Source organism: Alligator mississippiensis, chromosome 14 (genome assembly GCF_030867095.1).
Source record: "Alligator mississippiensis isolate rAllMis1 chromosome 14, rAllMis1, whole genome shotgun sequence".
NCBI classification, from domain to species: Eukaryota; Metazoa; Chordata; order Crocodylia; family Alligatoridae; genus Alligator; species Alligator mississippiensis.
This window is the reverse complement of record NC_081837.1, coordinates 27,182,016-27,195,044: the sequence shown is the minus strand read 5'-3', so window position 1 is coordinate 27,195,044 and position 13,029 is coordinate 27,182,016. Positions and strand designations below refer to the sequence as shown.

General features: G+C 45.7%; 1 protein-coding gene across 1 annotated transcript; it reads left to right on the top strand.

Moving 5' to 3' along the window:
* The first annotated feature begins 10,426 nt into the window (after window positions 1-10,426).
* LOC102565435 (C-C motif chemokine 4) lies at window positions 10,427-12,345 on the top strand. Its single transcript, XM_006264260.4, has 3 exons — window positions 10,427-10,582; window positions 11,049-11,163; window positions 11,790-12,345. Exons 1-3 carry the CDS (start codon window positions 10,510-10,512, stop codon window positions 11,875-11,877), a joined length of 276 nt encoding a protein of 91 aa, XP_006264322.1. The 5' UTR covers window positions 10,427-10,509; the 3' UTR covers window positions 11,878-12,345.
* Window positions 12,346-13,029: the final 684 nt, after the last annotated feature.

The window sequence follows — 13,029 nt, the reverse complement described above, 5'->3', positions numbered from 1 at the left end:
GCAGACATGCTTTTCTGGGCCCTTGTTGTATTCCTTGGCCAGGGTCAAGAATTACATAAAGGGTTTGATTCTCAATCTGACCTAACTGCCCCCAAGTTGTGGGGGTAACCAAGGCATAATACAGCCCTAGGCACAAGTTTAAAGCAACCTCAGGGCAGCTCCAGTCTATCTGAGCTGGCTGTGACCCCAACAGTGATTACACCATCTGTGAATACTGGGGCACAGCTGCGCTGCACCTCCTTTCTATCCCTGAGTTAAGTTCTTCTCAGCATTTAAAGGTAACTCAGAGGGCTTGCCGTTGGTGGCTATAATTGGGTCGGACACAGTGTGTTCAGGAAGGCAGAAGAGGAGGCATGAGCTAAGGCCTTTGTGACAACACAGTGTGAAGTACCCCTCTCTGCCTTTTGTTTCCCCCCCTCCTCCCCCCACGCAGCTATGCTGGGGCATTCTCTGCTCAAGCACAGAGGCCAAGATGATGGTTACTGGTGGCTAGTTTTGCTTCAGGTTCCCTGCATAGCTGTGACACATTTCCCAGATGCAGCTCAGGATGCTTTGCTGTTGGTGTTTTCTCTGCAGCAGAAGCAGAGGGAGAACCCTGCTTGTCCCCTCCTCCAACATTGGTCCACCCGGTGTCTGACTCCAACTGTCTGTCCTTCCCTTTCATGAATGTATTCAGTTTCTTCAAAGGCCTCATTGTTCAGTTTTGGCCCAAACTGTCCTCAGCACAGCTGAGTCCAGTCTCTACCAGGCACTTGCAAAGCCAAGGAACTATGGGAAGGCTGATGGAGCAGCCTGGCTTCCAGCTGCCAAGGGACCCTGGCCAAAAGGTCTCCTCAGGTGCCTCATGTAGCCTGGTTATACCCAGAGTCTGTACTCCCCTTTCTGATGGAAGGGGATTGGCAGCAGGCAGAGGTGCTGTGGAAGAGAACTGCAAGCTAAGTGCAGTCTCCCCTGGTCCCTATAGAGCCAGGCCAATATTAAACTATACACAAATGTATTATTTACATAAATTGATTAAAAAAGACATAAATATAAACATAGGTACAGATGTATATATGTCTAAGGATATATAACTATAAACCTTATTCTTTAGAATGGCTCACCATGACCAGAGTGGTAAACATAGGTAAGTGACATCAAGGGGTCCCAGCAGATTCCCTAAACTGGGTTATAGACTTCAAAACTGCTAATACACAAATATAGAGGTGCACAAAATATAAGGCACAATATTACGCAATATAATAAAATATCAAAACTAATAAATATTTATATCTCTATAAATAAGATGCACAATTCTTATGTGATGCTATATCCCAAGGATCTATGCTACCTCAAAAGGGCATCAGGCCTTGCGTGTGTAAACAGCTGGCTTAAAGCTGATAAACATAGGGGAATACAGAAGGACATCAAATAAGTACAGGTATGTACAGGTAACTATAGGGGAACAATCACTAAATGCAAATAGTTGGTACAGGGTCCAGCAGAGGCCCAGCAAAGATCTTATAACTATAAATTTACAAATATAATAATATATAAAATATGAGGTGCAGCAACTTCAGATACCCACAACCTTTCACTGCTTCCTCAGGCCCCAACAAGGTCTCCAGGGATGTCCCTTCGGAGCACTCCTTGACCTAAGGAAGGTTTCCCTTGTCTAGGCTTACCTTTTGGCTTTACTGCCCAGGTAACTCCCCCTCCCCTGTGGGAATCCCTTTCCCCAGGCAACTCATGATTCCAAGGGTCCCAGGTGGGAGGTCTTCGCCCACAGGCATGTTGATCCTATCTGGCCAGAGCCTCTTGGGCCCTTGTCCATCTGCAGCTCCATGCACCAAGGACTCGGCCTTTTCTCCAGGGTCAGAGGCTCAGGCCACCTTATGTGACACCAGGGCTCAATCCTCCGCATGTGGACTAGCCGTGCACCACTCGTGTGAGATCCTGGCCATGTGCTAGGAGTGATGGACGCGAGCCACCTCAAATGGCTCCCAGGGTCTTGGTCCCCACTTGGGACCTACCGTGCAGCGCTGCCTGCACCGGGTCCTGGCCACATGCTAGGGGTTGGAGGGCCTGGACTCTGTGCACCGGCCCATGCATTGCGCTCCTGGCCGCATGCCTGGGGTTGCAGACCCGAGCTGCCTTGAGCAGCTCCCAGGGTTTGGGCTCCATGTACTGGACTGTGCACCATCTGGAGCTGGTGTCAATCAGTGAGTCTCTCCAGTGAAGGGAATCTTCAGGGCAACTGGAAGCACCCACTGAGCAGCTCTCCCCAGCTCTTCTTAGCCCTGCTTGGTGCTTTGCAGGTATACTTACCCGCATGCTGAGCACGCTGCTCCTTTTAATCTCCAGGGGCTCTGCCCCCCGAAGTCTGTCAGACCTGAAAAGTGCAGTTCACAATCAAGTCCGGACTCTCAGGCAGGCTCCTCCCCGTCCCTCCCCAATTGGTGGAAATGCTCCACCAATCACATTGGAGATTTCTTGAGCCTGATGTGCTGGGCTCTGTTGGCGAGTCCGCCACGCTCACATGTCCCTTTGGTTCAGCATACCCAGCAACAGTTCCTCTCCCATCTAAATCCTGCAAAGTGAAAAATAAGACTCCTCAAAAGAGGCCCATGAACCAGTAGAAAACCTGGGAGGTGGAGTGGGGGGGTGGGAAGGTAGTTCTGTGTATTGCATGTGTGTGTGTGGGGTGGGGGGCAGGATGGGGACAGCCATTCAAAAATAGCCATGACCATAGCAGCAGCTGATTGCACTGCTGAGATTAGGACCATGGCAACTGGTGCGGTTCCAGGCATTGTACAGCTGCCCTAGGCGTGGAACTGCTCAACTCTGTCTCTGTGCATCATTATTAGATCAGTGAGAGCAAAGAGGATAGAGATCTGTCTGCAGTTAGCTTGGGTATGTGACTATCCCTATCAGCCAACTGAACTATACTCCAAGGGCCACAGATTTCTATGTATTGCCAGACATTCCTGCCTAGTCCATCCTGTCCAGCAACCCTTCTATGGAAGGAGGGCTAGGGACAGCTCTGGCATGACTTGTCACTGTCCAGAGGTGGGACCTTGAACTAGGACCTAACATAATCCATAACCTGAAAATTGCAAAGGGAAAGACACTGGAACTTCCTAGCCTAAATCACTCTTGAAGCTCTGGCTCAGGATAGGCCATGCTCCATCCAAGCATATCTTAACCATATTCATCAATTACTGAGCATTACAGGAACTTAGTCTGTTTCCACCATCCGAGACTAGCTAGCCAGGCCACACCTATGTGTTGGGTTTATAAGGAAGTGAAGAAAATGCCTGGGGACAAATGTCTCTCCCCCACAGCAAAGCAATAGCCCTTTAATATAAAAATAAAATACAAATATAGGAATATTTCTTTAAAATGAATAGACAATGTTCTCTCTAATGGTGCTCACATTATGTGTTTCAGAATCCACAAAAATTAACCAGAGCCAGACCTTGCCTATTTGTATTTATTTAGAAAAACAGTTGCTTTATTTCCAGGCATGCTCTATGTCTTCTTCAAATTATTTGGTTGCATAAAGAGCAAAAAGCACCCACACTCCTCCCTCGAGAAACACTTCCTTTCTTTCCTCCCCAGCTAAACATCTCTAAGACAAGAATGCTACCTCTGCAGCATTTGCTCCCTGACTCTTTGCTTTTAATGGACTAGAACTGTTTCCACACCACAATCATGAGCTATTCCTACCACAGATACTTTCCCTTAAAATAAAACCAAAACAACTTTCCTTTTCTTTTCCCACGTCCTAAAATTGAAACAACATTCCCACCTCAGGCTGTGAGGGGATAACGTGCTAGTGTCCCTTCATTCCAGGAGACTTGGTCACTGTTTGTAAGTGTGTATACAGGGAGATTTCTGACAGCAGAGGGCTCCGCAGTCTAACAAACAAAGGTGGAATGAAGGCTAGTGCCTCAAACGGATTAGAAATACGGCCTGTGTTGGTCCAGTGATGGCAATTAGCTATTGACAATTTATGCTGGAATGTGTTGGATTCTCCATCTCTGGATCTCTTTCTCTAGCTCAAAGAAGTTGTGGGTTGATGTAGAAATTCCTGGGTGAAATATTCTGGCCTGTGTCATGCAAGAGTTCAGATAGGGATGATCAAAATGGCTCCTTCAAGGCATTGAATCTAGAAACCTATCAAAAAATACACAAAGCCTGGTTCTCTTAACATGATTACAATAAAGGCTGCCAGGTGTCCAGTCCTTTTTACTAGGGGTAATAGAAACAGGCCATGTCTACACAAGATGCTGATCATGAAGTAGCTCGAGACTACTGTGCAGTAGACCTGTGCAAAGCTTCAGGTGCTGATTCGATTCAGAGGAGATTCAGCCTGATTCAGTGGCTGAATCTCCAAATCTGAATTGAATCAGGGGACCAATTCAAAGGTCCAAATCAACTCAAAGCTCTCCAAATTGATCTGGAAAAGATTCAGAGAGCTTTGGTGATGGAGGCAGTCCCTGCCAGAGGCAGCAGGGAACTGGACCCAGATTCTGAGCTGGTAAGTACGGGGTGAGGGAAGGGAGGCTGGAGGAGGGTGGAGGGGACCATGGGGGGGACCGGTGCCAGGCCCTATCCCCTGCCTGCTCCCCCAGTTCCCTGAGTGCCCCTGACCCTTGCCTGCTGTCCCAGTCCTGCCCCCATGGCTGCCCCGCTCACCCCAACTCTTGGCCCTTTAAAAAAAACAAACAAAAATACCCTAGACTTGCTGGCTGCTGCAGTGGCCTTGGGGCTTCTGGGGCTTGTGGAAGAGCCCCCCCCCCCACAAAATGCAGCATGGGGCAGTGGGGTTCACCCCCCCCAACCAGGCAGGAGCTGGTGATTCCAGGGTTTTGGGGGGTTTTTTGTTTTAAAGGGCTGGGAGCTGGGGCGGGTGGGGCAGCCATTGAGAGTGGGGTGGGGATAGGGCCTGTGTGATTTTGAGATTCAGCAGCAGCCGAATCTTCAAATCAGATTTGGCTGAATTGATTCGGGACAGTGATTCTAATCACTGAATAGGATCAATGTCCCCCAAATCGGCCGAATCGGAAGTGAATACTAGCCATTTCACACAGGCCTACTGTGCAGTAGTGTTGCATGGCAGAAAGCGTGACACGAAGCTACTATGCAACGGTCTCAGCCTACTGTGCAGTCAGCATCACGGAAAAGCTCTTTGTTAGTCCTATTGCACAGTAATTCCATTTACTGTGCAATCATTTAGTACCTGTTTATAGAAGTACTAAATGACTGTACCGTAATGACTGTGCAGTCAGTGTCTTGTGTAGACATGGCCACAGAGGATTCTTGGGAAAAAAATATCATGCTCCAAATCTTTGTAGAAACTTGAGCCTCCCAAATTGCCAGCCCCATCCAAAATAGTATCAAGAGAAGGTGGAGCAAGGTGGCAACATGTTAGAATAGCAACCTGATTAAAATGATACAAGCCAGACAACATATGTGTTAGAATAGCAACCTGACCTTCTACAACAGTGGTTCTTACCCTTTTTAGATTGAAGCACCCCTTTTTTAGACTCAAGGAACCCCTTAGAAAATGCCAGTTCTTAGTTTTCACTTGTTTTTAGACTATGGAAAAAAACAATATAGCAATTTTTCCATTGCAAAGAACTTAGACCACAACGGATTAGAATGTATTTAACATTATGTATTCCTATTTGAAATCTCTAGTATTATCTTATGAATTGTGTCTGCATTGCTAACAGTGCTAACACCCTACAGCACCCATGAAAGGATCTTAAGGCATCATCCTGGTTGAGAATCACTGGGCACATCTACACATGCAATCAGTGTACACGAATAAACTCCAGAGCTTATTGCTCCTGAGTTTTTTGCTCCTGGGCATGCCATTTAAACATATGCCCAGGAGCAAATAACTATGGAGCAATTTGGTCTGGAGTTTATTCATGTGCAGCACATGGAGCCTGGTCAGAGCAACTCCAGCTGGCATGGAGCCCTGAGACTGCCAGCACAGGGCTGCTCTGATCGGGCACAATGTGCTGCAGAGTGGCTGGCAGGAACATGAGGGTGCTTCAGCATGAGGCTAGCCAGGAGGCAGCCCCAGCACTGAAGCACACTTGCGCCCCTGCCAGTTGGTCAGTTTTGACATCTGCACTACTGTGCATGAAATAACTTCACAGCAGGGGAGTTACTTGTATTTGTATATAGAAATTACACCATAGTTGCCAATAGTCATATTCCAAGCACTAACTATTTTATGCTGATAATGCAAGCAGACAAAGCATCTGCAGTAGGCAGATAAAACCATCTGCAATATGTTACATATATCTTTCTAAAGAGCTTACCTCATCCCCTCCAAAATGAATCAAATTCATTGGTAATAAAGGTTTGCACTGTTTTGTTCTCTACTAAATATTCCAGAACCTGTTTGTTTAAGGCTGAACTGCATTATTCAGGTGGTTTGATATCACAGACAACATTGATAGCTTACTTTGGAATCAACTTTCATGTCTTGGTTTCTCTGTAGGCTCCAGGCTGAGACCAAAGCCTGCTTTCCCACTGGAGAAAAGAGGCATCTAGCCTGTTTTAGCTACACTGTTGTACTTCAACAACAGTGTCTTTCTTTTGGTGATGCTGCACAATAGGTTTTTTCCATTGCTTTCAAGGAGGTCAGCTTCCTCCTTCCATTCTTGGTCATATTGGCCTATGAGTTAGCCAATGACAGTGGACAGAATGCATGCTTTTTATCAGTGCGTAATTTATTTCAAGGGTTGCAAGATATTTAAGATATTTGTGGCTTTGCTTCTAAAAGCAGCACAGCCCTGAAGCCTTGCTGATATGTGGTCACTTGCTGACCAATGCACTGCAGACCCTTTTTAGGAGGACCTTTAGTCAAGTTAGGACTTTTGAAAGATGTGGTATGAGCCTGGATAAAAATCTTGCTATCCTTGATACCTTCATTTCTACCTAATTCTTGAGTGGGATCACTTTTTCAGCAGAGATCCTGTGATCAAGGTCCTTGATTTTAGTGGCTATATTGATTCATTTATCCAGATTTAAATTGACCTATTTTCTCAAGAGCTTGAGAGTGTGGTGTGAACATTATTATCATGTCCCTTGCAGCTAGCCAGACAAATCAAATATATGAAAAATCAAAACAGAATTTGCTAGGATTCCAACTTTATGGCATAAACTAATGTGGAGCTGAGGGCAGATAAGAGCAGATTAGCTTATTATCTGTGACTGTGGTAGTCTTGCTGCTTCTGAAGCTGTTGAAAACATGGGACTGAATGAGATGGCCCTGAGCTGTGACCTCTTATGATAGCTCCTATATTCCCGGTTGCAGCAGCCAAGACTATGTGCCATAAAGAGGGGTGGAAAAAAAGCTGGGTTCAATTTTTTGAAATACGGTTTTGCTCCAATCTGTATCAAAAACAACAAATTTGGAAATTACCCATGAACTGCAAGTGTTGATAATTCATATTGGAGAGGTTAAAACAGGATTGTTTCTGTGAAATTGGGTTCCCAGACTGCAGCTGCTCCATGGAATTGTCATTGTTAGCTTTGCTACTAATAGCCCTGATGAAACTGAAACGAAGCTCCATTTCCCTGAGCAGCAATGGACACACAGGGCTCCCTGACATCAGGCCATGCAGATACCTTTTAACCATACACCCTGTGAGCCGGTTGTAGGCCTTCTAGGCTTGGAGCTTTTACTGCAGACTGCCTAGTGCAAGGCATGAGTTTTCAGGGCATCTGGCTCTGGATCAGACATGCCAGGTAGATTGTTACTTGAGTTGTGGGCCTACAGTTCGTAGGATCCCTGGCTCTGGGGCAGTCATTCAAGCAGAAGAGTTCCAGTTAGAATCCATGCCCTGGATTCCACCAAAGCCCATATAACCCAGAATGGTTTGAATGCAACATCTCCCCTGAGATGAACTGGTGTCTGTCTACAGATCATTGTTTGGACAAATCCCATCCAGCTCTAACTGCTGGTAAAGGTGTGCAAGTAATGGCTTTCCTGCCCTGTGACTTCTTCCCTCTGTCTCACATCAGGCTTCAAACAAGACATTTTGAAGATCTGCATGAAGAAAGCATGCTTTCACCCTGAATAACTAAGATCCTGGAGTTTAGGGTGCTCACCCAGGGTGCTCACTCACAGTTCATGTCTTTGGTTTGAACGAGACATAGCAGAGCCTTGCAACAGTCTTCCACAGTCAAGAGTGCTGTAGCTACTGATTACATGAAGTACTCCTCCCTTTCTGACTGGAGGTTTCATTCTGGATTTGAGAAGCCTTTCCCAGTGAGAGGTATATTGCAACATTCCCTTAAAGAGGTCTGCGTATAACAAATCAGCACTTTCTGATCAAAAAACAAAAGTCATTCCTGACCATCTGTAGTCACCAGCCTCCTCGTGGGCTACATAAACATGAAATGAAAAGGGCACCAAAGATCTAGTGTTAGCCCTGAAGATTGTTCCTATTATTTAAATAATTATTCTTATGCCTGTAGTTAGAATTGGATTGGGGCATAAAGAAGTTTATTTCATACTTGCACATTGTGCTGTATGGTTGGATTATTCTAGGAGTGACCTTTTTACCTCTCAATCCCATATAAAGAGACATGAAAAATCATACCATCTCATGTGAAAAATGTAGTAATGTGTGCACAATATATTGATTGACAGGTACTATTATTTTTGGTGGGAATTTGTATACCATGCGCACAATTCAGTGCAGTGTGAAGAGCTGGGAGGGCTGTGTGCTAGGGCTGTGCAAAGCTTCAGTAGCTGACTCGATTCAGAGGAGATCCGGCTCAATTCAGGGACCAAATCTCCAAATCTGAATCAAATCCAGAGGCCAAGTGAAAGCTCTGAATTGATTCAAAGCATCCGAATTGATCTGGAAAAGATTCGGCTGATTCAGAGATTCAGCCATAGATTAAACAGGCAGCTGACAGGTGCCTCTGGCTGGTAAACCTGTTGGGGTTGGGGAAGGGGGAGGAAAGGGGCATGGGAAAGGGAGGGATTGGGGCTGGGGCTGGGACAAGCTGCCCAGCCAGGGAAGGGGTGCATGCACTCTGAGCATATAATATTTGGGGAGGAACTTTGGGTTGTTTTCTCTGTTTTTCTCGGGTGGTTGGTTGGTTGGCTGCTGGGTTGTATAGTTGCTGCTTGCTTGCTACTATTGAAAGAGTTTGTTGGTCTCCAGTCCTCCTGATGCTTCTGGACTGCTGTTGATGATTCCAAAGCTCTTCATGGACTTCCTCAGCTTCGCTCTCACATATTAGGATCAGTAATTTATAACCTTGTATGTATTTAGTTCCCCTTATGGTCCTTGTGTTAATGTGTTGTATGTAATTATTGTATAGAGTTATTGTCTTATAATAAACCATTTTGTTTGTTTCACTTTAATTTTGCTATCCTAGTGTGTTAATCCCTATATCCAGTCTGGGCCACCTAACTCAGTAATGGCTGAGTCAGCCTGGCCTACTCATGCCCCCTTCCACCCATTATAATCTATTTAACTGAAGCCGCCTTTCAGTGCTCGTGTAATTTCCCCTGGCTTCACCAGCAAGTCTGTGCCTCCCTTCATAGGCGTTAAGTGTACTTTCCATTTTACTTGCTTCCATCTCTGTGAGAGCTGCCCTCTTAGCTGACACATTAGGAATGGAACCAGGGCTTCAGAGGAAATAGTACAAACTGTTGCAGCTTGAATTGCAGCTGGCAGCTGTAATGCCTCATCCCCTCTGTGGATTGGCAGAGAGGAGACATGTCAGACACACTCACACTTGGGTAAAGATAAGGTTTTCTTTATCAGCATTAGGATCTAGTGTCCAGGGAGTAAAATCTGTTGCCTTCACTGTGGTTGTAAATTTACTGAACTCAAAATGAAGCCACTGAGTTTTGAAGAATAAGAGCCCTTCCTCAGGCATGTTCAGGCAACTTTGGAACAAGACCCTAAATTTGGTATAGCTGGGCATGGCAGGATCAACTGAGTATATGGGGCATATGAGGTGGGGAGAGCTTGGGTAACAGGCCCTCCAGCCTTCCCTGCCACTTACTCCTAACCTATTATTCATTTTACTTTAGAGGAGATTAACACAGCATTGGCTCAGGAACTTTCTGTTTTTCCAGACTTGCACAATACCAGGCACAGCACGCGAGGTCTTGGCTATTTGAACTGCAGGGGAAAAAATTCCCTCTTTGCTGTGGTGTGACCTAATGGCACATTTCTGCTTTCCTTTATTCCAACAGGGTCAGACCAAGAATTAAATAAACTTGCTGAATAACAGTTTGGTACACTCAGACCTTCAAGTGAGATGTTTTCATTATCCCCTGAGCCTTGGCTGCAGCTTCACTTTTATTCCACACAGCACAGTATGCTATGACATCAGCTCTGGAATTTCCTCTCATCTCCCTTTTTTTTCTTCTAGTAATCATATAAAAAGGCAAGGAAAAGCTAGTTGTTCAGTGTCAGTCCAAGTTTGCAATACTCCCTGGTCCAGTTGTGATCATCTGCATCTGATAGCAACATGAAAGCCTGTGCGCCTGTTGTCATGATTCTTCTTATCTTTGCCTTCTGCTCCCAGGCCTCCTCTACTCCAGGTGAGTTCAGCATATGCTTTTTTTGAAGGTACCACTAATATAGTCAGGCAATAGACTCTTTACCCACTCATGCACTGAACTTTGTTCTCATGTCAGGAAATAGGGATTTCATTTGTGCCTAGAATAGAGGTCTCCAACAGGCACAGTGAGCAATTTTGAAGCTCAACCAGCCTGCCCCCAAAACTCTATTTCACACTCCCTCCTTGCAGCTATCTGTCTATCAATGTATTCTGAGGCCCAAGAGCACTAAGATTTTTTTCTGGTTGTAGTTCTTTGCTTTCTAAATAAAGGATATAGAAGAGGGAGAAATTATCACATGGGGAAACTCTTCCTTGAAGTCTTGTGGCCAAGAACAGAAGCTGCTTCCCACTCCAGCCAAGCTTCCCAAGCAGGTGCATCCCAGTGCTACTTCTCCTTGGGGTATAGTTCAGCATGGGATCATGTTGTCTTTTTCCATTTATTCTAGTGGGTTCTGACATTCCAACCTCCTGCTGCTTCTCCTACACAAGCCGCAAGCCCCCACGTAACTTAGTGGTGCAGTATTACAGGACCAACAAGAAGTGCTCCTGGCAAGCTGTTGTGTAAGTACAAACTTCAGACTCCTGACAAATAACAAAGGTTCAGGGTCACCTTTCCTTCCAGTGCATGCACTGGAATATATGAATGGACTGCAATGAAAGGGCTTGCTCCTTTGGTATCTGGCACCATGAAAGGGCTGCTGTTTTTGGTTGCTAATCTGCAGGCCATTCAGGAGTTGGAGACATTGGGTCCTAAAGAGAGACCCTGAGAGCCAAGCACATGCAGCCTTGAAATGGGGCTACCATAAGGGGCTGACACAGCATTTCCCAAGACTAAGGATTCTTACTGAAAAAATCTGGGGTGGGACTTGCTTGCCCCAGGGTGTCATGGAGTGTGGAGGAGGGAGGAATTAATGCTGTGGGGGAGGAATTTGAGGAGGATATTAATACATGGAACAAGCTGATATATGAAAAGCCCAGGCCGGGCAGCATATAAGGAGCTGATTTTGAGGAGATGCCAGAATGGTAGCTTCTGCAGCCCCTGCTACCACTGCCACCAGAAGCTCCTTGTTAGGCCTTTGGCTGAATGAACTGGATCATCCAGGGCTTCAATTTGGTAGAAGCCTAAGGCAGAGAAGCATGAGGGCAGAGTGTCTCTCATTCCAACCTGTCTCTTTCATTCTCTGCAGGTTTATCACCAAAAAAGGCCGTGAAATTTGTTCTAACCCTGAAGACTCATGGGTTCAAAAGTACGTGAACAGCCTGGAACAGAACTGAGTAGTGCAGGGACTGAAAAAAAACTGAAAGCATTATTATTCCTATCAATTACTTGCCCTTTGGGAGCACCTGAGAGTCCCAGCATGGACTGGAACCTGAATGGCGCACACAAAGAGAATAGTCTAATGACAGATTTCACTGAGTGCCTTGTGACAGGCACAATGCAGGGCCTTGCTTCATGACACCCCAATCAAGATTACTGCTATCCACCCACTTGAAAAAAAAAGAGAAACCGTGGAATTTAGATGCTGTTTAAAACTATTTAAGAAATGCAGCCAGTGCAAATGATATTTTTCTATTGCTACTACTCTTATTTATGGGGCCTTTGTAGGCAGGATGCCTGAGCTGACTCGCTGTGACTGTCACATGCCTGTGGCTGTTAAATGGATTTTCTACCAGACAGAGTGTTTGTGCTGTGATTCTTATCAATTATCTGGGCTTGTTGACAATGTAGTGTGGAAAGATGATTTGAAGAATAAATATTTTATATAAAACGACCTTGTTTTTCCCTTAATTTCAGCACTTGGAATGTTTCCTGGGCCCAGGAACATAATATGTAACAGACCCTGTCCTTCCCCCGTTAACAGTCAAACAAGGAAAAAGAGTGGGTGTACAATTTGTTGGTCTGCCAAGTTTCATGCAAATTTAACTCACGCAGAACTCAGAGCCACCTCTGGCACACATGCACCTCTCCATCTATATCATTCATCTTGCATGACCTACAAAGGGCGCACAACCTCAACTGCCCACTCACCTTTAACCCACCTTTAACATACAGAGTTCTTGGTAGAGTTCACTATCCAGTTCACTATCCAGTGAAGGGTGAGAAAAATATCCAGTGAGGCTAAAGTGTTAGGCTTTGGAAGGGCCAACTTTAGTAAATTTAGAAGCCTAGTTAGTGAGGTGGTGGAACTCAAGAGCATTGAGCAAGTGGGGGTCTAGGAGGGTTGGAGGTTTCTCAAAGGAGTGATCCTTGGGACACAAAAGGAGTCTATCCCCTTAAGCAGGAAAGGGGCTAAGGGGGTGAAAAATCCCCCTTGGCTGAACAGGGAGCTCTAGGAAAGACTGGGGGCAAAGGAAGAGATTTATAGGCAGTGGAAGCAGGGGGCAGCCACCAAGGAGGCATACACCTCCCTGGCACGCTATTGCAAG

Coding starts and splice junctions, on each gene's coding strand:
- LOC102565435 (XM_006264260.4), top strand. CDS start 10,510: ATGAAAGCCTGTGCGCCTGTTGTCATGATTCTTCTTATCTTTGCCTTC. Junction 10,583..11,048: donor CCAGGCCTCCTCTACTCCAG/GTGAGTTCAGCA, acceptor CATTTATTCTAG/TGGGTTCTGACATTCCAACC. Junction 11,164..11,789: donor TGCTCCTGGCAAGCTGTTGT/GTAAGTACAAAC, acceptor CATTCTCTGCAG/GTTTATCACCAAAAAAGGCC.